The sequence below is a fragment of the Antechinus flavipes genome, chromosome 1, assembly GCF_016432865.1.
Source record: "Antechinus flavipes isolate AdamAnt ecotype Samford, QLD, Australia chromosome 1, AdamAnt_v2, whole genome shotgun sequence".
Classification (NCBI taxonomy): domain Eukaryota; kingdom Metazoa; phylum Chordata; class Mammalia; order Dasyuromorphia; family Dasyuridae; genus Antechinus; species Antechinus flavipes.
In genome coordinates, this window is record NC_067398.1 from 59358828 (window position 1) to 59379422 (window position 20595).

Genomic DNA, 20595 nt, shown 5'->3' on the forward strand with positions numbered 1-20595 from the left:
TTCATTTTAAAATAAAGATGTAATTTTTTTTTCTCATCCAGGTTCACAACTCCCCTGAAATTTTCAGCTCTAAGGCTGAAGAGCCAATGATTTAGTTGCCAGGCTTTTTATTCTAGGCTTCACTAGAAAGTCAACAGGGTGTAGGACAGACAAAGGTTAAGTACCCCAATCTGACTTTCTGATGTTGTTGATAAGAAAACTTAAAGTTCAGAGGGGTAACCTGATTTGCCTAAGATCACAAAGCCCAGAAGCCAAGAACTCTATCCAGTGTTAGGCCATTTTTTCATCTTTGCCCTAGATAGGAATTTATCCAAAGGATCTCCACAGCTAAACCTTTGAAAAAGAAATTGCTACTAAAACCGAAGGCAGGAAAACAAGGATGCTTTTAAAAATGTTTCTAGAGAGTGTCCTAGCTTTTAAGTGCTGCGACTTCATGACAGCCTTACCCCCCCAAACTTGGGAGGTCTGTCCTGTTTAGAACCCCCTCTGCCCTCACCCCTGCCTCCACCCCAAGCTCCTTCTTATTATGGCCTTTCCTGAAGTGGGTGGCTAAGCTTAGTGTGTGCCCTCAGCTTCCAAGGGAAGGAAAAGTTACACAAGAGAATGGGAGTCCTGAAAGGCAGGGAGGGCTGCCTTTTCCAGCTCCTAAAATGGAAAGGAAGCTGTGGAAGAAGGGAACCAGTTAGGTACCCCAAGATGGGGGTCTAGCCTCAGAACATCAGCATTCTAGATGAAGGAGCACCATGTGCAGATTAAATCCCCTTCACCTTTCCTCCCTCAATATCTCCTGGTGACTTCTAACATCCCCATCACACTACTCGGTGCAAACAGGCAAGCTCTTTCTGTTTCTGGAAGCCAGATGTGGCAGCTGGCAGGGAAGAAGCCTTGTGTTTATTGGGGGTCTGAACTGGGACAGGTACCAAAAAGAACATATCCACACGTCTCTACCCTCTGGGAGTTGATAATCTAAGGCAGACTGGTACTGGCGTCACACAGAAACAACTTGGGCATGGTGAGGTTCACATATACACACGCAGGCGCCGGTCACTTTCTAAGGTTACTATTACATAGTGTTTTCCTTTCCTTTTTTTTTTTTTTTGGTTACATTTGTTCAGCTTGAAGCAGCTCCCTTACGGGAAGGGCATGGGCAGCCAGAGGCCTACTCTGGGAAAGCAGCTTGTAGGAAGGGAGGAGAATCAGAGGGAGGTCTTAAAGTGAAAGGGGAGGGGGCTGAGGCTGCTACCAGAACCTTGGGCCTGGTGCACTGGTTCTCAAACTTTTGTTCTCAGTGTCTTTATACTATTAAAAAATTATTGAGTTATTGAGTTTTTTGTTTCTGTGGGTTATACTTATAGATATTTACCATATTAGAAATAAAAGCCAATTTTGAATGTATAGACTTTCTGGAAATGTTTCAGAGACCCCCCTTCCAGACTTCTGTGGGCCCCCCCTTTGAGAACCACTGCCCTGATGTCCAGAGCAGTCATTTTTGATTCCCTTCCCAACTGGCTACCAAATTTTCTGTAAGTCCTGCCTCTCTCTTCCTAACACTTCCCCTAACAAAACACAAGGTTTGCTCTCTCAGACTTTGCTTGGAGTGACAGAATAGTATTGCATGATGAAATTTGAAAGAAAAGACCTTTGTTTTTAGTTCTATGTGTCTCTACCACCTGTGTTAGCGTGGATTGGGTCATCGCATAGCTTCAGTTTTCTTATCCACAAAAAGAAAGGAGTGGTTGGACTAAGCTCTCCAAGGTCCTTTCAGCTCTGAGGCTGAGGATCCAATGACTTCCTTACCAATCTCCCTACCTCCTCTGTGACCGTCCATGGCAACACCATCCTCCCAGGCCCTTGGGCTCACAAACTGGGAGTCATCTTAGACTCTGTACTCTCTTTCATCTGCCCCCTCCAAGCTGTGGTCAAGGGCCGTTTGATTCTACCTTTGCAACATTTTTTGATGATGGTATGAGAATAGTGGCCAATGATCCTTGGACAAATCAAGAGTTTGTGTTTTTAGCTTTCTTATCAACAAAACCAGAAAGTCAGATTGGATTAGTGGTTCTTAACTTTTTTTTACCCTAGATCCCCTTTGGCTAGAATAATATTTCTTTTTAAAATTTTGTTATTAAAGCTTTTTATTTTCAAAACATATGCACAGACAATTTTTAACATTCACCTTTGCAAAATCTTGTATTCCAAATTTATTTTTCCTTTCCTTCCTCTCATCCCCTCCCTAGATGGCAAGCAATCCAATATATTAACCATGTGCAACAGAATAATATTTCTAAAGCCATAAAATAAAAAAAACATAGGATTTCCATGGGAAGCCAAGAGCTAGTGAAATCACACTATGATCTTCCCTGCTATTGCAACCACTCTAGTGCAGACCCTCATTACTTACCCCTGGATTAGTCTAGAGCCTGCTTGGGTGTATTTATGGGGGGGTCTTCCCTCCACTCTGATTCATCCTCTACTCAGCCACCAAAGTGACTTTCCTAATGTCCAGATCCCTGCAGGACCTTACCAGCCTAACTTACATCTCTGCTCACTGAGATCCACTCTCCACTTAGCCAACAAAGTCATCTTCCTAAAGCACAGTGCTGACTATGTCATTTCCCTAGTTAATCTATTCCAATGGCTCCCAACAGCCTCCACGATCACATATAAAAATATCTACTTGGCTTTTAAAGACCTTCCTAACCTGGCCCCTTTTAGCCTTTCTAGGTTTTTCACATCTTGCTTCCCTCAATATGCTGCTCAATGCAGGGGCTCTGGCCCCTTGGCCACTCTTGGCACAAGACATTCCATTTTCTGACTCCATGAATTTTAACTGGCTGTCTCTTAGGACTGTAATTCCCTCTCTCCTCACTTTCTCCTCTTGGCTTTCTTCAAATTGCAGCCGAAATCCCATTATCTGCAAGAAGCCTCTTCTGACCTCTCCTAATGCTTGTACCTTCCCTCTGTGTGCTGTCTCCAGTTCATCCTGCATATAGCTCCTTTATATGTATTGCCTTGTCATTCCATGACATCCTTGAGAGCAGGAACTGCTTTTGCCTTTCTTTGTGTCTCCAGTGCTTAACAGCACATAGTAGGCACTTAAAAGTATCTGTTGACTTGACAATAGGAGTTGGACATGGAGCTAGAGAAACACCAGAGTGCACAGTGCCAGACCAGTTCAGCTATAATATCTGTGTAACATTGGGTAAGATGCTTCCTACACACTGGCAGGCTTCCATTTCTCCACTATAAAAGATGGAATAAAAGATAGAAATTACCTCAAAGGTAATTTCCAGACTTGAATTCTACGAGGATCCGTACTAGCTGGGAAGTTCAGGGTGAGGAGACCACCAAGCAGTATTTAGGCAGGTTTGTTAGATTAAAAACAAGAGACACAGAGAGAAAGAAGGAGGTATGAGGGGGTGGTCTATTGGGTAGGTATAGTAGACAGAGGCAGTGTGAGCACGATTTGGGTTCTGAAAAGTCCAAAGTTCAATTTTTCAGGCTGCCCAGGATGAGCTGTGAATGACACACAATATGTCCTCTGTCACTGATATTTCTTGATTTTTAAAGAATATTTCTGTGTGCTGCATGGTAACAACACATAGGACCACCCACCCCACTGACCTTTTCCCCTTTAACCTCACATCCAGGATAATTGTTCCTGTCTCATTCTTGCCTGCAGGACTTGTCTCTGGCATCTGCTGGATACCACCCACATTTCTAAAGGATTTGAATAAACCAGACTGAAAAAAAAGCTTTCAATAATTAGCACCTCAACCCCCATCCTTCCCCATGGAATTGGGAGTTTCTATGAATTGGGAGTTTATATGAATGAAGTTTATATTTGGGGGTTTTGTATAAACTTTCTCCTTTACCATTTGTGGTCCTCTGAGATGTTCAATGACCTGTTGAGATTTGGAATAAAGAATGTGCCTAGCTCACCTTGGATTTCTGGAATTATAGACAAAAACATTCAAGGAAAAATCTTCAGTCTCATAATAAAATGAGGGGAGATGATAGAGAGGTAGGAAGATTCAAATAAGCAGTACCTGGGGAAGAATTTTGCAGCTTTGGGGAAGAATTTTGCAGCTTTGGGAAAAAATTACCTTGTATCAAGAATAAGTGAATGCAAAAATATGGAATTAAATCTTCTTTAGTTCTCACAGAAGTCAATAATATTTTGTCTTCCTAGAGCAAGTAGTAGCCCATTGATGGTCTCTCCAAAGCCAGGCTTATGGGAAAAAAAAGAACTACCTTATTCACCATGTTTCTGTTCCACAAAAGCCTGCAAGGATGCAACCTAGCATCGATGAGATGAGCCTTTTTTGGTCTACTAAGTCAATTTTCAAAAGGAACTGCAGAGCTCCCTTTCTCTGCTGTGTACAAATCTCACATCCTATACTTCTGTAACTCAAAATTATTTGGTGGTCACATTTCTAACCTCCTTTAAGGTAATCTTATTTAAGGCTAAGTTCCCAGGAGCACATGAAATCTGAGGTGTGATTCCAAGATATTAAGAACAATAGAGACCCCAGAATGAACAGCTCAGCCTTTTTCAAATAGACTTAGCAGGGAAGGGTCTCCATGAATCTTGCATCCTTCATCAGAAAAAATAAACCCAGCAGATAGAAATTAGGGTCATCCCAGAAGACATCAGTCTATTGGCAAATAAGGATGGTGAAAAGAGGAAAATAAGCAGTTTGGCATTATTGCCCCCAGGTCATTGTGAGATTTCTGAAGTCAGAGTTTTCAATCAAATAAAAATAAATTATGAAGGCATAACTGCTCCTTCTCCCAGAATTAGGAACACTAGGTAGAAATTACAGAAAAGCAGATTTAGTATTCATGAAAGAAAAAACTTCTCAACAATTAGTTCAATCAATAAGCATTTATTAAATGCACACTATATTCCAGGCACAATTAGAACTGACCAAAAAGTGGGTCAGGATGTCCTGAAAGGTTACAGGATCACAGATTGAAAGCTGAAAGGGACTTTAGAGGTCATTTAGTGCAATACCCTCAGAGATAATAGATATGGGTAGATAAGAATTGGAACCTCAGCATTCACGGATGTCCTCAAGCAAAAACTGGATGACTGTGTGTGTGTGTGTGTGTGTGTGTTTGTAGGCAGAGATGACTGCCTGGGATCCCTATCAGCTCTAAGATCCTGTGTTTCCCTTCCCCATTCCCCCTTCCCCTGGACAATTCTACCTACTGACTCTGAGTTGGAATATCCAAAGTCCTCCACCATAGCAGTTTACTTTTCTTCAACTGACTGAAGAACAGGGTCCTAAGCCACAATATTGAAGGGTTCTGAGAATGACAGTCTACATCTCTCTAGAGATAATAAAACAAAAAATGGAAGAAACCCTGGAAATTTAAGGCAGGGTGCAAACAAACAATTATCCCTAGTCCAGAACAGAACAGGCTCAGGAGGAAACTAGGGTCTCTTCTTCCCTTTTACCCCCCAGCATCCCACATTTATTTTTCTGGGGGAATGAAGCACAGGATGAAGTCCAACCTCTCCTCGTTCATCCCTCCCCACCCCCTCTCTGGGTTAGTCTCAGCTGATGAGGGTGGGGAAGCAACAAAGCTGGCCCCACCCCCTGCTCCCTTTGTGTCCACATCCCTGGGAAGAGTCACCATCAGACCTCAAGTCTTATGACCACTAACCTACCAGAACGGAAATAATGTGTGATTTTTTAACAAGAGGCTCTCCAGACTCACCAAGCTCTACCAACTTCCCTCCCCCACCTGCCTGAACTATTTTAGGCTGTGCTAAGAATAGAATGGTTTAAATACTCCTTTCTTGCTAATTTTCCCAATGGGAAAAACTCTTATAATGCATTCCTTCCAGCTCATGGGAACAGCTCCTCAAAGGACCCAATTTATTTTGCTTTAAGGAAACACCCCATCCTTTCCCCGTCAAACACACACCTCCATACACCTGACCTTGGCTTGGCAGTCTCTTCTGAATGTCAGCCATTTAATTTAAAGGTTATCTCTGCTGATTCTAAGGAGAAAGCAACAGTCTCCTACTCTGGCTCAGAAGGCCGGCCCACCCATGAGAATTCAGAGTGAATGTTTTTCCTCTAGAGCCAAGATTTTCAACACAGGTGTCCCACTTCAACGTCCAGGGCTTTTCTCCTAATGCAGATTCTCACAACAATCTGGGCTCTCAAGGAGTTTGCTATCTGCCACTTAATTAGCATCAGTATCTGACTGCCAAAAAATCCCTCATCTGTCTGAGTCGGACTTTTCTTCTTTGCAGCATGGGGGTAATAATACTTGCATTATCTACTTCACAGGTTGTGATAAGGAAAACACTTTGTAAAGCTTAAATGTATTACATAAATGGTTCTTTGTATTTTCACTGCCCAGCACACAGCAGCAGGCTTTAATAAATATTTGATGAATTGAATATTCTAAAGCTTTGGGAGATTGGGAGAAGGGTGAAGGAAAGAGGCTAGGAGACAACATTTTGTAAACTTCTATTTGGGGACCTGGAATTGAAAATTATACCACTATTTCTACCCAATTTGCAAGCAGACCTTCAGCACAGCCAACACACTGATTTAGAAGTGACATTCAGCATGTGTTATATAGGTCTCATTTCTCAACCTCCCTGCTCTCGGCCCTCTGGCAAATCACAGCTCTCAAGCCCCTTCTCCCTCCCCTCCAACCCTAGTTTGCCTCCCATGCTTTGGTAAATGGCAAAAGTAATTAAAGATGAATTTTTGTTCCTCAAACATTTTGGGAAGAACTCTGATAAAAGGCAGGGGACACTGGGGAAGCTAGGCAGAAATGGTATGGATTGATTAAAGGGAGCTTGGAAGAGTCCCTGTGGAATACAGGGAAGCTCTCTATTCCCTGGTCCCATCCCTCTATTAATTAAGGGTCATGGCAATTTCTTTTATTTCCACCATGTCTTATACTTTTCAGAAAGCTTTTACAGACATATCTTATCCAATTCTCAACATCTCTGTAAGATGATTATCAATCTGTCAAAAAGCATTTGTTAAGCATCTACTAGATGTTAGACAAAGTGCTCAGCATGAGAGATGAGGAAGGCGAGGAACACAGAAGCTTCACAAAGAGCCCAAAGTTACCCAACTGTCTTGCTGAAAAGAATCCTGGACCAGGAATCAGGTAAGCCAGTCCTTTCTCCACCACTTCTGGGTCATGGGGCCTTGGCTGTATCACTCTGACCCTCTCTGGCCCCAGGATGTCATCTGCCAAGCTACAGCCGTATGACCTGTCAACATCTTTCTAACTGTAAGGCTGCTTTACTGTTATAAGCACCTTGCCTGGGCCAGAATGAGAATGCCGGGCAAAAAATGAATTCTGGCCTCTGGATTTCCAGCTGGGAAAAGTCTCCCTCTATGCCCCCCCAAACCCTTCCCCTATGTATCTGCCTGCCTGTAGCCTGCCTCCAAATCCCCTTTCCCTCCCTATCCCCTTCAAACACCATCCAAAACACTCCTGCTTGGGGAAAGAACAGTCCAGGCTCGGAGTTCAGAGCTGGCTCTCAGTAGTTTTCCTAAGCAGTTCAGTTCCCCAAGACTTCCAGCCCCCCCACCTTCAATGCTGGCACAGATGATTTTCCCAGACACGCTCACACACTCCACAGAGTGAAGAGAGGTCTTAGAAGACAGAGACAGAAGCCATTGTTCTTCTTTTTGGCAAAGGTGCAGAGACAGTGTGTTTCAGAACTGAGAGTAAACAGATCTAAGTGACATCATTGCAACAACAGCATCCTTGGCCAACCATTTGTTCCTATGCTGCCAGCCCCATGAATGGTCCCTTCCCCTCATCAGAACCTGCATGCAGAAGACAAAGAGTCTTTCAGAGCTTCCATAATCCTTATATTAAATACTGTAGTAATAGTGGTTTAATCTGAACAAAAAGACAAACATGCAACCTGAAAGGAAAGTAAATTCAACCTCAGGCTATTCTCATAATTACTCTACTGGGCAAACACTTTACCAAGAAAGAGAGAGGCCTTGATGCATTTAACCCTTTGGGGCTCACAGAAAATCGCTGCCTATTTGGCCCCAATATGCCCCAAGTATGATTTTCTAGAGTTCCTCCAGCTTCCATAATGGATGGTCTCATCTCAGAGCTGGACAGGGACTCAGAAGCCATCTCAGTCCATCTACCTCTGAATGGCAACCTCCTTCTTTAGCATTCCATCCACAGCAATAGTGGTGGAGGGCCACCAATGATGGAAAGAAGGGAGAGAGATTCTGTACTGTCAAGAGGCAGCCCATCACACTTTTGAGTATTTCTAATTGTTTGAAGTCTTTTCTTCTACCAAAAATCTGTCTCATTGCAATATCAATTTATTTTTTAGTTCAGATTTTTGAAAGGACAAGAAATAGATAAGAAATATATCTGATGTCTTAATCTGATATCCCTTCATATATCTGAAGACTACTATTATATTCCTTTTAAAGTCTTCTCTTCTCCAAGCTAAACATTCGTAGTTCCTTCAACCATTCCTGATTAACACTCAGTGGTCCTGTCCCACCTAATTCCCAGTTTTGTTGTCTCTTCCCTCTCTTCCTGCACCTCCTTTCTCCCCCTCCCCCCCTCCCCCCATCTTCCACTTTATACACCAAGAAAAAGACATCACTAAAACAATGGAAGTTTGGATGCTGCACAGGACTTACTTATTAAAGAGGTTCAATCCAATCCTGTAATGGCGCTTCCGGATGACATCATTACTGAAGGCTGGTGAGTCCCAACTGTTGCGAGTCTCCTTGTGGTAGGTCTGCTTGCTCAAAGTTTGCTCCCGCAAGCTGTCCCGGGAGGAGGACTCTGAGCTGCAGTTTATTGTGTCATTAGAATTGGAGGTACTATTGATACTGTCATTGTCACCGTCAGAGTAATCTGACTCTGACTTACTCTGTCTGTTGGCAGTACCATTGATGGCCAAATGACTATCGATGGGCCGGGGCCGATGCCGAGGTTCTGGCTCCTCCCGGGGGATGATCTTGGCGGGGATCCCATGGGGCACGTGCTTGGGGCTCCCTTGCTGGTTGCTAAGGCTTCGGTCATAAGCATTTTGCCTCTTTAGTGAGCCCCGTTCAGAGCGATCACTGAGGTCTACAGAGCTATCGCTTGGGGGTTCTATAGTGAGCAGAGGCAAATGGTCCATCCGTAGCCTCTGCTCCTGACGTTCCAGGGAAGGGGTGCTCCGGCAACTGGTATCTGTATCCATCTTGTCATCCTTGTGAGTCATTGACCAGTACTCCTGAGAAGAGTTCATAGAGCGCAGTCTTAAGTCCGACTCAGTGCTGGATGGTCTGTCCACAGACTGAGAAAGAGGAAGGGGCGGGGAGAGCTCCTCCTCATCAATGTACAGGGTGACATCACTGTAGGAGGCAGTCATCTCATCCAGTTTCCGATGGTCTACCCCATGGAGGGCAGGTTTGAGCTCCCTCCCACAGCTCTCCCGTTCCAGATCTCGGCTCCGAATAGGTTCAGAGGTTGGAACCTCATCAGCATGTAGACTACGGCAATTCAAGGCATCATCAATGGACTCGGCAAGGGACTTAACTTGCCTAGAAAAGGCATCTTCCAGCTCTGTGATGGCATCCGCAAAGTCGCTGGAGGCAGCTGGAGATTTCATTGTTGCTGGTTCTACAATGTCACCACACTCAGATTGGACCAGAGACCCCAGTTTAGTGCCATCATTTGTCACAGAGACCTGCTTCCCTTCAAAGTAGGAGCTATGGACTTTCTCTGGCCCTTCAAAAGAAAACTGCATTCTCATATTGGACAGCACAATGCGTCGTGACATACGATTTTCTGACATAGAACTCCGGAGTCGCTCAAAGTTCTTGTTCATTTGGTATTGGCGGAATGCTGTCTGGATGGTTCGGGCTGCATGGCGAGTTATGAGACGGCCCCCATATTTCCGTTCTAGCATTTCCACCTAGATGGGAAAAGGAAAAGTTAATAATGAGAATGATATGGAGATCTGTGTAGTATTTTATACATTTCAAAGAATTAAAAACATTTCATTGTATTTGATTCTCCTAATACTAAGTTATAAGGAAGGCAGATGAAAAATTGAAGCAAGGACTGACAACTGACTGATTTTCTTTATACTTTATAATACTTGTCTAAAAGATTAGTGAGTAATCTGGCTATAAGTCAACTTTCAAGATGTTTGTTGTGTTTATAAGACAATGAAATGCCTGATGTCCCCTCTGGAAACCTTCTTTTCATACCTCCTCCTTCTCTGTTGCCTTCCCTTTAATAAAATAAAAAATGCATATACTTATTTAATCCAACAAGTATTTATTAAGTGCTAACTATGCAAGGCTCTATGATGGGTGCTAATGATACAGAGACAAAATGAAAACCAGTTCCTGCCCTCAAGGAACTTACATTGTAGTTTCCTTTGGGCTAACTTTCAGATTTATTTACTTGGGTTTGTCAGTAATCTGTTTGGAAAGATTTGATGATTGTCATACATGATTGAAAGGGATAGAATGAGTGCTCTCTAGTGGTCTTCTTAATCTCAAAACTTAATTTTATGAATAACAACCCTAAGATTTCATGATAAGTATTAATGCCCCCCAAGTAATCAGCACAAGTTCTCTGTTCCATTGGCATATAAAAAATCTAGCACATTCTACTAGCCAGAGTCTGCTTCTTGGGCATTAAAAAAAAGAATGAATTCTCTTCCCCCTAACCTGATTGCTCATTTTAGCCTTACTGGCCAAGACATAGTCAGAGAACAGTCTGTGTGGGTGATTGTGGTTGAGTTGGCTCTGTGAGGAGACAGACAGAATTTATGCACTCAGAAATAAGCATAGTTACTTTAGCAGAAAAGGAAGAACTCTATTTCAGCTTGTTTTCTTAGCATGGGATATAGACATGGACTAATATGATAGCTAATAGATACCTATGGGATCCCATGTCACATGTCCAGAGTTTTACTGGTCACAGAAAAATACTTAAGGGAAATGATATGAGCCTAACTAAAAAACTGAAAAAATTTTGTTGACTAGGATTTCTTTCCTAAGTAGTGTTCTTCACCCCCTCTTTTTTTTTCTCCCGGGTTCCAAACCAATTGGAATCTAGCTTTCCCTTTGGCTGATGAAAATCTAAAGCCACAGCCCTGTCATGAGGAAGAAGGAATTGCTTAACCCTGGAGCTTGATGCTCAGGCATTTGAAAGAGAAAGCAAATATTACCTTCTTCCACCCAGTTTTCTCCTTTCCTTCCCCATACTGCCTTGAACACTTCTAAAAACTCTACAAACTTCCAGGAGCTTAGATGTTAGAGTAAGCAATAAACTGTTATGATTCTCATATTCATCTCCAAATAATCATAAGATATTATTTTATAGCAGAACCAGCAAAAAGATGGGATGAAGCATTCTTTTAGTCCAAGAAACTTGGAAGAGTGGCAGGAAATATGAATGTGAATGGGATGAACTCTCCTATAAAATGAAAGCGGATAGCAGAATGGTTCAAAATCCAGAATCCTACAATATGTCGTTTAAAAGATTCCCACTTAAGAAAACAAATAAATAAAAAAGAAGCACACTTGAAGCAGAGAGATACATACAGAGTAAAGGTAAGGGACTAGAGGAGAATCTACTATGCTTTAGCTGAAGTTAAAAAAAAATCTGATCTCAGAGAAAGTAAAGCCAAAAATAGATCTAATTAAAAGAGTAAGGAAAGAAATGGTATTTTGCTAAAAAGTATGATAAACAATGAAATAATATTAACACTAAACATATATTCACCAAGTGGCATAGATCCAAATTTCTGAAAGGAGAAGTTAGGTAAATTATAGGTTTAAGACCAAACAAGTGATAGAGAACAGTATGAAATGTAAAATGGATAATTTTGATTTAATTTTTTTTTTTCACAAACAAAACCAATCCAACCAAAAGCAAAAGGAAAGTAGTTGGGAAATAATCTTTATCAAAAGTATCTCTGATAATGGTCTCATTTCTCAACTATATAAAGAACTGAGTCAAATTTATAAGAATATAGGCCATTCCCTAATTGACAAATAGTCAAGGGATATGAATAGGCATTTTTTTCAGATGAAGAAATCAAAGTTATCTATAGGTATATGAAGAAGTACTCCAAATTACTTTTGATTAGAGAAATGCAAATTGAAATAACTCTGAGGTACTATCTCTCATCTATCAAATTGGCTAATATGATAAAAAAGGAAGGATGTGAGAAAATTGGGACAATGATACACTGTTGGTAGAGTTGTGAACTGATTATGGAGAACATTATGGAGACAATTATGCCCAAAGAGATATAAAATTGTGCAAATCCTTTGACCTAGCAGTGTCTCTACTAGGCCTGGATCTCAAAAAAAGATCATGAAAAAGGGAAAAGGATTTACATGTGCAAAAATACTTATAGCAGCCCTTTTCATGGAGGCAAAATATATAAGAAATGATGAACAGGCAGATTTCAGAAAACCCTGGAAAGACTTGAACAAACTGATACAAAGTAAAATTAGTAGAATCAGGAAAACATTGTACATAGTATCAACAACATTGTGTGAAGATCAACTACAAATGATTAAGTTCTCAGCAACAGGATCCAAGATAAAGGACTCACAAAAGAAAATGCAATCCACATCTAGATAAGGAACTGATGGAGTATTAAGTACAGGTTGAAGCATATTTTTTCACTTTATTCTTTTTTGTTTTTTTTTCTTTTGATCTGTTTATTCTTTTACAATGTTGTTAATATGGGAATGTGTTTTATGTGATAGCATAAACAATATATCAAATTGTCTACCATATAAGGAAGAAGGAAAAAAAAAATTGGAAGCTCAAAATCTTGTAAAAAACGAATGCTAAAAAACATCTTGCTAAGTAATTGGGGGGAAATATTATTTTTTTTAAAGGGAACTTTTACAAATATAAATCACCCAAATTTCCTCTCTTAGTGGACTAACAGGTCAGGAGAACTGGATAGCTAATCAGCATTATTGGATGAATAAAAAGACAATTTCCATGTACTCATCCCAGTAAGCTGGCTCACTAGGTAAACTGGGCTTTTGGCACTCCTGTATTCTTTTAAGGTCTATTTTCTATAGAGTGTTTAAAGATATATAAAGTAATAGAAGAGGGGAAGTTGTGAGGGATGAGAGGACTTCCTCATGTCCAGGACCTCTGCAATCCACTGATGCCCTAGTAAGACCCACAGCATTCCTTCAACTAGAGGCAGAAGAGTTCTTGTGAAGTCTCCACAGGTTGTTCCTATGAAATGAACTTTCATTGATCAGATTCAGGTGACCACATATTTCTGCCCTGGCTTTATGTTCAGAAAGTGAAATCTTTTTCACATTTGGAAATAAACATTTAACATATCCCCTTCAGACTCCATTATGTGAATAGGGGCAGGTTAAAGACACTAGAAATATTAACTCATTTACTAGCCCCAGGAATCATGCTCTATATGGCTATGTCAGCAATATAACTAATACTCAATTAAACCTGTTAGCTTGGCATTCAAGGTCTTTCTACAATCCTTGGCCCTGCATATTTTGTTCTTTTCCTGCCTGTATTCCTCTGTCTGAAATACTCTTTTCCTCTTCTCAATTCCTTCAGTACCCATGCAATTCTTACATGTACTTGGAGATACCATTCAGGGTACTGACTGCCTCCAATACCCTTTTCCTATTATTCCTATGCTTAAAAACAAGATCCTTTCTTTAAACTCATAATACTTAGTATATATTTCTATTTAACTATCTGCCTTATGTTACTGTTTTAGGTCAGTATACCTTATCACTTCCACAGCAACTCTGTGAAGGAGATGACATTCTTTGATTCATCTTTGTATATTTTCTAGTCCATCCATATAGAATTCAATAGAGGTTCTGAACTCAAGGAATGGCTGGGGGAGGAAAGCTATCAGGAATGATCTGCTTAATTGGTCAAATAACTGTACTAATGCATTGAGTGTCAGGAACTGAAGTACAAAAAGAACTGGGGAGTGGGAGGAGTGTAGGGGAGAGAGAGAGATAGACAGACAGAGAGATAGAGAGAGAGAGACTCAGAGAAAGAAAGACAGAGACACAGAGAGAGACAGAAAGAAAGAGACAGAGATAGAGAAATCTATTTAATGACTATAGACTATATGCTTAACCTCATCCAATGGTCCCCTCATAAACAGTTACCAGAGAATAGGACAATAAAATATAGATGTTTCAATGCAAAGCCTCAGGCACACATCCTGCTGATTGGGAGGAGAGGGTCAGAGGCATTGTCCAAGTACAAAGGGCAGGCACCACATTACATAAAAAATTTTTTTAAAGTAAAAAATGAAGACTTGCTACTCCTTAGTAGAGGGAGGAAACTAATGAGGAAAAAGGCTGGTGAAGAATTAGGTATTTGTCAAGAAGGATATAAAGAGAAGAATAGTTAGAAAAAAAAATTAAAATCAAATGAATTTTCATAGAACAGCTTTGGTCTCCGAGTCAGCCAGGGTGGTTCTGTTTTCTCTCTCACCCTGAGGTTATTGAACAACATCCAAAGAGATGACTTCACTTCCACATTTATAAGCAGAAAGTTTCTATTTTTTGGATTGTGAGCAAAACTCTCTAAAAAACCCACACAGCACAAACTGGCCCCTAAGGCTGTGCTTTCTAAAGCTTACTTTTCTTCCTTCCTTTCTTTCTTTCTTTCTTTCTTCTTCCTTCCTTTCTTTCTTTCTTCCTTTCATTTTTTCTTTCCCTCTTTCCTTCTTTCTCTTTCCCTCTTTCCCTTTTCTTCTTCCCTTTCTCCCTTCTTCTCTCCTTCTTTCTTCCTTTCATTTTTTCTTTCCCTCCTTCCCTCCTTCCTTCTTTCCTTTCTTCCTTCCTTCCTTCCTCTTAATTTCTTCCTTCTTTTCTTTCTTTCTTCTTCCTTCCTTTCTTTCTTTCTTTCTTTTCTTTTTTCTTTCCTCTTTCTCTTTCCCTCCTTCTTTCCCTCCCTTCTTCTCTCCCTCCTTCATTTCTTTTTTCTTTCTTCCTTCTTTTTTATTTCTTTCTTTCTTCTTTCCCCTTTCTTTCTTCCCCCTCTCTTTCTCCTCCTCTCCTTCCCTCCCTCCCTCCTTCCCTCATTTCTTCTTCCTTCCTTTCTTTTTTCTTTCCCTCTTTCCTTCTTTCTCTTTCCCTCTTTCCCTTTTCTTCTTCCCTTTCTCCCTTCTTCTCTCCTTCTTTCTTCCTTTCTCTCCCCTTTTTCGTTTCCTCCCTCCCATTCCTACCACAGAGGCCTCATTTCGATTGTCCAATACTCCTTTATCAAGCCATCAAAGGTTACTTTGCCTTAACATAAGAAGCTCGCACTCAATGCAACAAACTCAGGGTCCTATTTCAGGATCTGTTTTTAGGGTTCCCCTTCCCTACAAATAAAGGTGACAATCTTGTTCTCCAATTGTCCTTCCTAAGACATGACTTCATTACTCTTTCAGGTCTGCTTCTGGCTCTCTAGACTTCTCTATCATAGTCCAGAAGACTTCTCACCCTGGAAGATGCTTTCATCTTTGTGGCTGTCTCATCCTGGAAGATTCCTACCAATTCCTCCTATGACTGGTGAGTTCCGACCCAGAATCTCCATTTGGGAAACTGCTCAGATCAGCCATGCTCACTATCTTCTCCTCACCTCCCAACTACCTTACTTTTCAGCTCCAGCTGTCTTCCTCTATTTGAATATACGCTCCTTGAGTCGAAGATAGAGAGAATGTAAGCTCCTTGCTTGTATTTATATTCCCAGAGCTTAATACAGTGTCTGACACATAATTAGTACTTAATGTTTGTGCTCTCTTTCTGTCTCTCTCCCAATCTGTGTAGGAATCCCATCTAGCATATGTTGCCTATTCCAAGAGGAAAGAGCTGGGAGTAATTTATGATTTGGTTACTTCATTAGTTCTGCAATATCATGCATGACACAGACTTGTCCAAAATCAGCTTTTAATAGCAATTCAAACCTTGTCTCTTCTTGGTGCTAACTCAAACCCAGATCCACTTTATAGGACCCTGTAATAGCTCCCATAGACTCAGAGGCCAGGGTGCTGGGAATGAGAGCAGAACATTAACTTCATACTCTTTCCAAGGGCCTATACTAGAAGTTTTTTCTTTACTAATACCAACATGATCAAGTTTAGGGGAAGAATGACCATGTGGTTCATCTGTGCTTTTTGTTCCTCCCTGTTTGTCCATTCATCTTTAGATACCTTCAACAGAGGCAGCAGAGGAACTAAATAGCTTGTGATTGCAGGGCTGATTTATGTCAGGGAGATCCAAAGAAAGCCAATGGAGAAAATAATTTCTAATGTAAGAACATATGGAGGAGTCTTGGCCCATCCTGAATTTCACATTCTCTTTAAAAGGGAGGAGTCATTAAAAACAAAAACAAAAAAAGATTGTCTTACTATTCAGCTACATTGAGGAACCTGAAACCAGAATCCAGTCTTCTAACTCCTACTCTAATGTTCTTTCCACTGTTACTTATTACCTATGTTACTACAGGCCAATCATAATTTCTCTGGACCCGCTTACTGGTAAATTGTGGGCATTAGAGTAGATGATTTTGAAAGTTCTTTGTGTAGCTCAGCCTCCACTCTTTTGAGAGTCTGGCTATCAACAACAGCAGCAGCACCATTAATAACACCTTGGGTCTACCCTATTATACCCCTGAAAGTCAGAGAGCATCATTCTTATTCAACTTTTCACCATTTACAATATATAGCTCTAGATTTGTGCACAAAGCAGATGTTTATGAAATGAATGGAAGCCAAGCCCCTCTCTCACTCCTGGGGAAGAGAGCCAGGGTTCTGTCTAATAGTAGCTTGGATAGAAACTCACAGAAGTTGGCTTTGGACCATGCTCCATTCACCTCAATCTCTACATTTATGTGACCATGCAACTCTTCTCTATAGCTTTTAACACCAAAATGAGATGGCAGAAGGAAACCAAGGACTCTGGTGATGCTAGGCTGCTGGATAGCATGCCAAAAGATGCTCTTCCACTTTGATAAGAGCTAATGTGTCCTGTTGCATTTTGCTGAGGAATAGAGTATAGACAAGTCAGTCTCGTGTTGGTATCTACTAATGAAAGCTGATGAACCATCAATATAATTTAAAAAAAAGGACCTGTGAAAATCAGAGAAATGGCTTGTAACAAGATGAATGGGTGACTCTCTTTCTAGAGAAATAGAGAAGTAAAAAATGAAGGAAGAAAGGTGTATGAAAAATGCTGTGAACATAAGGACTTCAAGTTCTGGGTCCAACATTTACTGTGACCACAAGTGAATTAATAATGTCTTTTAGCCTCCTTTTCCTTATCTATGAAATAGGGATGAGTCCTTACACTCCCTGGTTCCTATTTTTTTGGGGGAGGGCCAAAAAAAGTGCTTTGTAATTGTGAAAGTAATACAGAAATGTGTTTTCATTATTTAAACCTTTTTGAAGTTATTTATATTTTCTAATTTTCTAACCTCTTGATTCCATACCTGTATTACCAACTGTGTAATACAAAGTCTCCTTTTACTAATGTAAAAATTTTTCTGTTAACATTCAAGAGTGTTTTAGGGATTATCACTGCCAAATAATTCATTATCTAGTGGCCAGTTTACTAGTGGCAAGTCTCTCTATAATTAGACTGGGTCTCAGACAACAGACACAGTTTAATGCTGGGACCTAATGTTAAAAATTTTTCCAACACAGAAGAACTCCATACAGTTTATCCTCTGCTAGCCTCTGGGAAACTGGCCATCTTTACTTCAAGGTATAATACCATCCAAAGGAAGCATCTGGCTTAGCTAAGTCTAGAGGTAGCTGGGAGTTTTCTCCCAGCAACTAGATAGGGTAATAAGTAATTAGGGAATAAGTTATTCAGGAAACAAGTAATTATAAAAGCAGATACCCGACTAATGCTTTAAGATTTTAAAAAGTGTTTTCATATATATTATCATAATTTTGGTCTGAGAATAGCCAAGCGGGGTCTAAAATCCCGGTCTTGACTCCTAATCTTATGGTCCTTCCATTTCATTATTTATCACGTATTTTTCCATGGCTGGTCACTTAACTACTCCAAGACTATCTCCTTATTTGCATCCCAGATATGGACACCCTAGGGAGGATAATATATCTGTGTTTCATTTCTAATCCTCTTCCTAATGGTGTCCAACATAGCACTGACCTTTTTTGGACAAAGCTTCACATTGGGCCAAAGTCTTGGAGGAACTAAAGGGGTGAATGGCAAGGAGATCAGCACAAAAAACTCCTAGGCAACTTTAGCTCTCAGCTAAGCTAAGCTCTTCTTTTGGTGGGAGAAATCCCCAACCAGGGGGTAGGAAAATAATAGAATGGCAAAGAAATCTCAGCACTATACTCAGCAGGAACTTGAGCTCTGACTTAGTAACCAATCCATACAGACCACCATGAGTCATTATGTCACAGAGCAAATGGTCTGGACATCTCTTGGCCAAATCTGGGTTTAACTCTTGAAAATTAAAAGTAAACTTTGGCAGGGATGACATACTAAAACTATAGGGCTTTTGTTTTAAAAGAAAACATGAGATATGTAGTTAGTATATTGATTAGACAAGTTGGATATTTCGTATATTTTAAGGCAGGTGTAGCCTTAGGATGAGCTGCAAAATAAATGTAAGACTTCTTCCCTGCTTGTCCCTCCAGCATTGCTTTTCTGATATCAGGGACCATGGGTATGAGCCATAGAATAAAATGCATTTTTTTGATGTGTTGATTTGTCTTTACTGATTTTTCCTCTACTTCTTAATCCTTTTCTTTATTAAAAAAGTCTTTCTTACAAGAGATGGCTCTCTGGGAGAGGGAAAGGTGAAAGGTGTAGGGAGAAATCTAAGAGAAATAAAAACAAAAGATATCAATACAACACATATATTTAAAGAAAATAAACCCTACCCAGTAAATTCTACTGGCTCCTTATCACCTTTAGGATTAAGGACAAAATACTCTGTCATTTGGAGCCCTTCATCATCTACTCTGATCCCCACTTTTCCTTATGCCCACCCCTTCTTTTCCACCAAAACACACACATACTGCAATCCAATGACACTGATCTCTTTGCTGCTCTTCACAACAAGACATTCCATCTAACTCCTGGCAATCTTCCTGGCTGCCCCCCTTTGCCTAGAATGTTCTCCCTCCCCATCCCCGCCTCCTGACCTCTCGGGCTTTCTTCAATTTATCCTTTGCTATTTGTACATGGTTGTTTGCACTCTGCTGGGAACTTCTCAAGGGCAGGATGCTTTTTTTTTTTTTTTTAACCTTTCTTTGTATCCTTAGTGCTCATGAGCGGGAACTTAAGAAACATTCATTGACTGACCAACTAATGCTGCTACCATAAAATTACTTTACATTCAATTTATATTTATCTCTATGATAAAATATAAGCTCATTTAAGGCAAGGAAATATATAGGAGAAAAAGAGCAAAGCTTACAGACTAACTTTTCATAGTCACCACTAATAATGCTCCTCATGGAGGCGAACAGACAGATCTAAGGTTTTTGTGAGACCTCAAAAAACTCAAAGCCCTATAAATGTGCGTCCTCAAATCATCCTCCAACCTATTGTATATGTTAACGCAAGGAAGAATATTATTAACTCTTTTAATTACTTCTGGTTAACATTTCCTCATTAGCACATACGCATTATCATCCAACAAGGATTATTAAATAAGCTGACTTGTTGAAGGTCACATTGCTAGCAATGCTGGAGCTAGCCCTAGAACAGAGGTCTCGCCTTGATTTCCAGACCAGCTCTTTCTACGATATCACTGTGCTGTGCTTCTATCTGTGTCTATCCACTACTGAGGAAGGGAGGGGCCATCACTTGGGAGCTTTGCAGCCAAGGTGCAGCAAGCAGACGGTCAAAATAACCAACTGCCCTTGCCCGACTTTTCCTGCTGAATCAGCTCCCCTACTAGCCTTCCTAGCAACATGTGCTGCTTTTCACATTTTCACTGATGGTCCCCCATGCCTGGAATTCTTCCTTTTTCTCAATTCTGCCTTCCAGTTTCCATCAAGTCTCAGCTAAAATATTGTCTTTATATAAAGCTTATTCAACTCCCCTTTAATGCTAATAAATTTCTCTAATATTTTCTCCAGTCTATCTTGTATATACCTTGTGTATACATAATTGTTTACATGTTCTCTCCCTGATTAGACTGAAAGATCCTTGAAGATAGGGATTTGGATTTTATTTAGGATTTTCTTTGTATCTTAGTACCTAGCACATAGTAGGCACTATTTTTAAAAATGCTTATTTAAACTGACTTGGCTTCCATTTGTTCTTAGGATTGTAGATCAACAGTTGAAGTCATAAAGTCCAAACTCTTCACTTTATAGATGAAGAATCTGGGGCCCAAGAGTTTTGCATAAAGTCACACAGGTACTAATCTTTAGAAGCAGGAATCGAACCTGGTATACTTTTCCCTTGTACCATCACACTGCCTCCATAGGAATTTACCAATAAGGAATCAGGAGAAAGAGGATATCTGTGTCTTTTCAATTCATCTGAACAATATGGAAGTATCCGCTGTGTGGACGCGTCTAAGCTAAATACTAGGATGACT

The 20595-nt window shown here is 40.5% G+C and overlaps 1 protein-coding gene across 7 annotated transcripts in view; it reads right to left on the reverse strand.

Annotated features, from left to right (window-relative positions):
- IQSEC1 (IQ motif and Sec7 domain ArfGEF 1) overlaps positions 1-20595 on the reverse strand; it is a 751998-nt gene that overhangs the window by 51149 nt on the left and 680254 nt on the right. For all 7 annotated transcript variants that reach the window (XM_051983715.1, XM_051983682.1, XM_051983690.1 and 4 more), the window contains one exon: positions 8673-9940. In XM_051983715.1, coding sequence (XP_051839675.1) covers positions 8673-9940 — 1268 coding nt within the window. The remainder of the gene's footprint in view (positions 1-8672; positions 9941-20595) is intronic.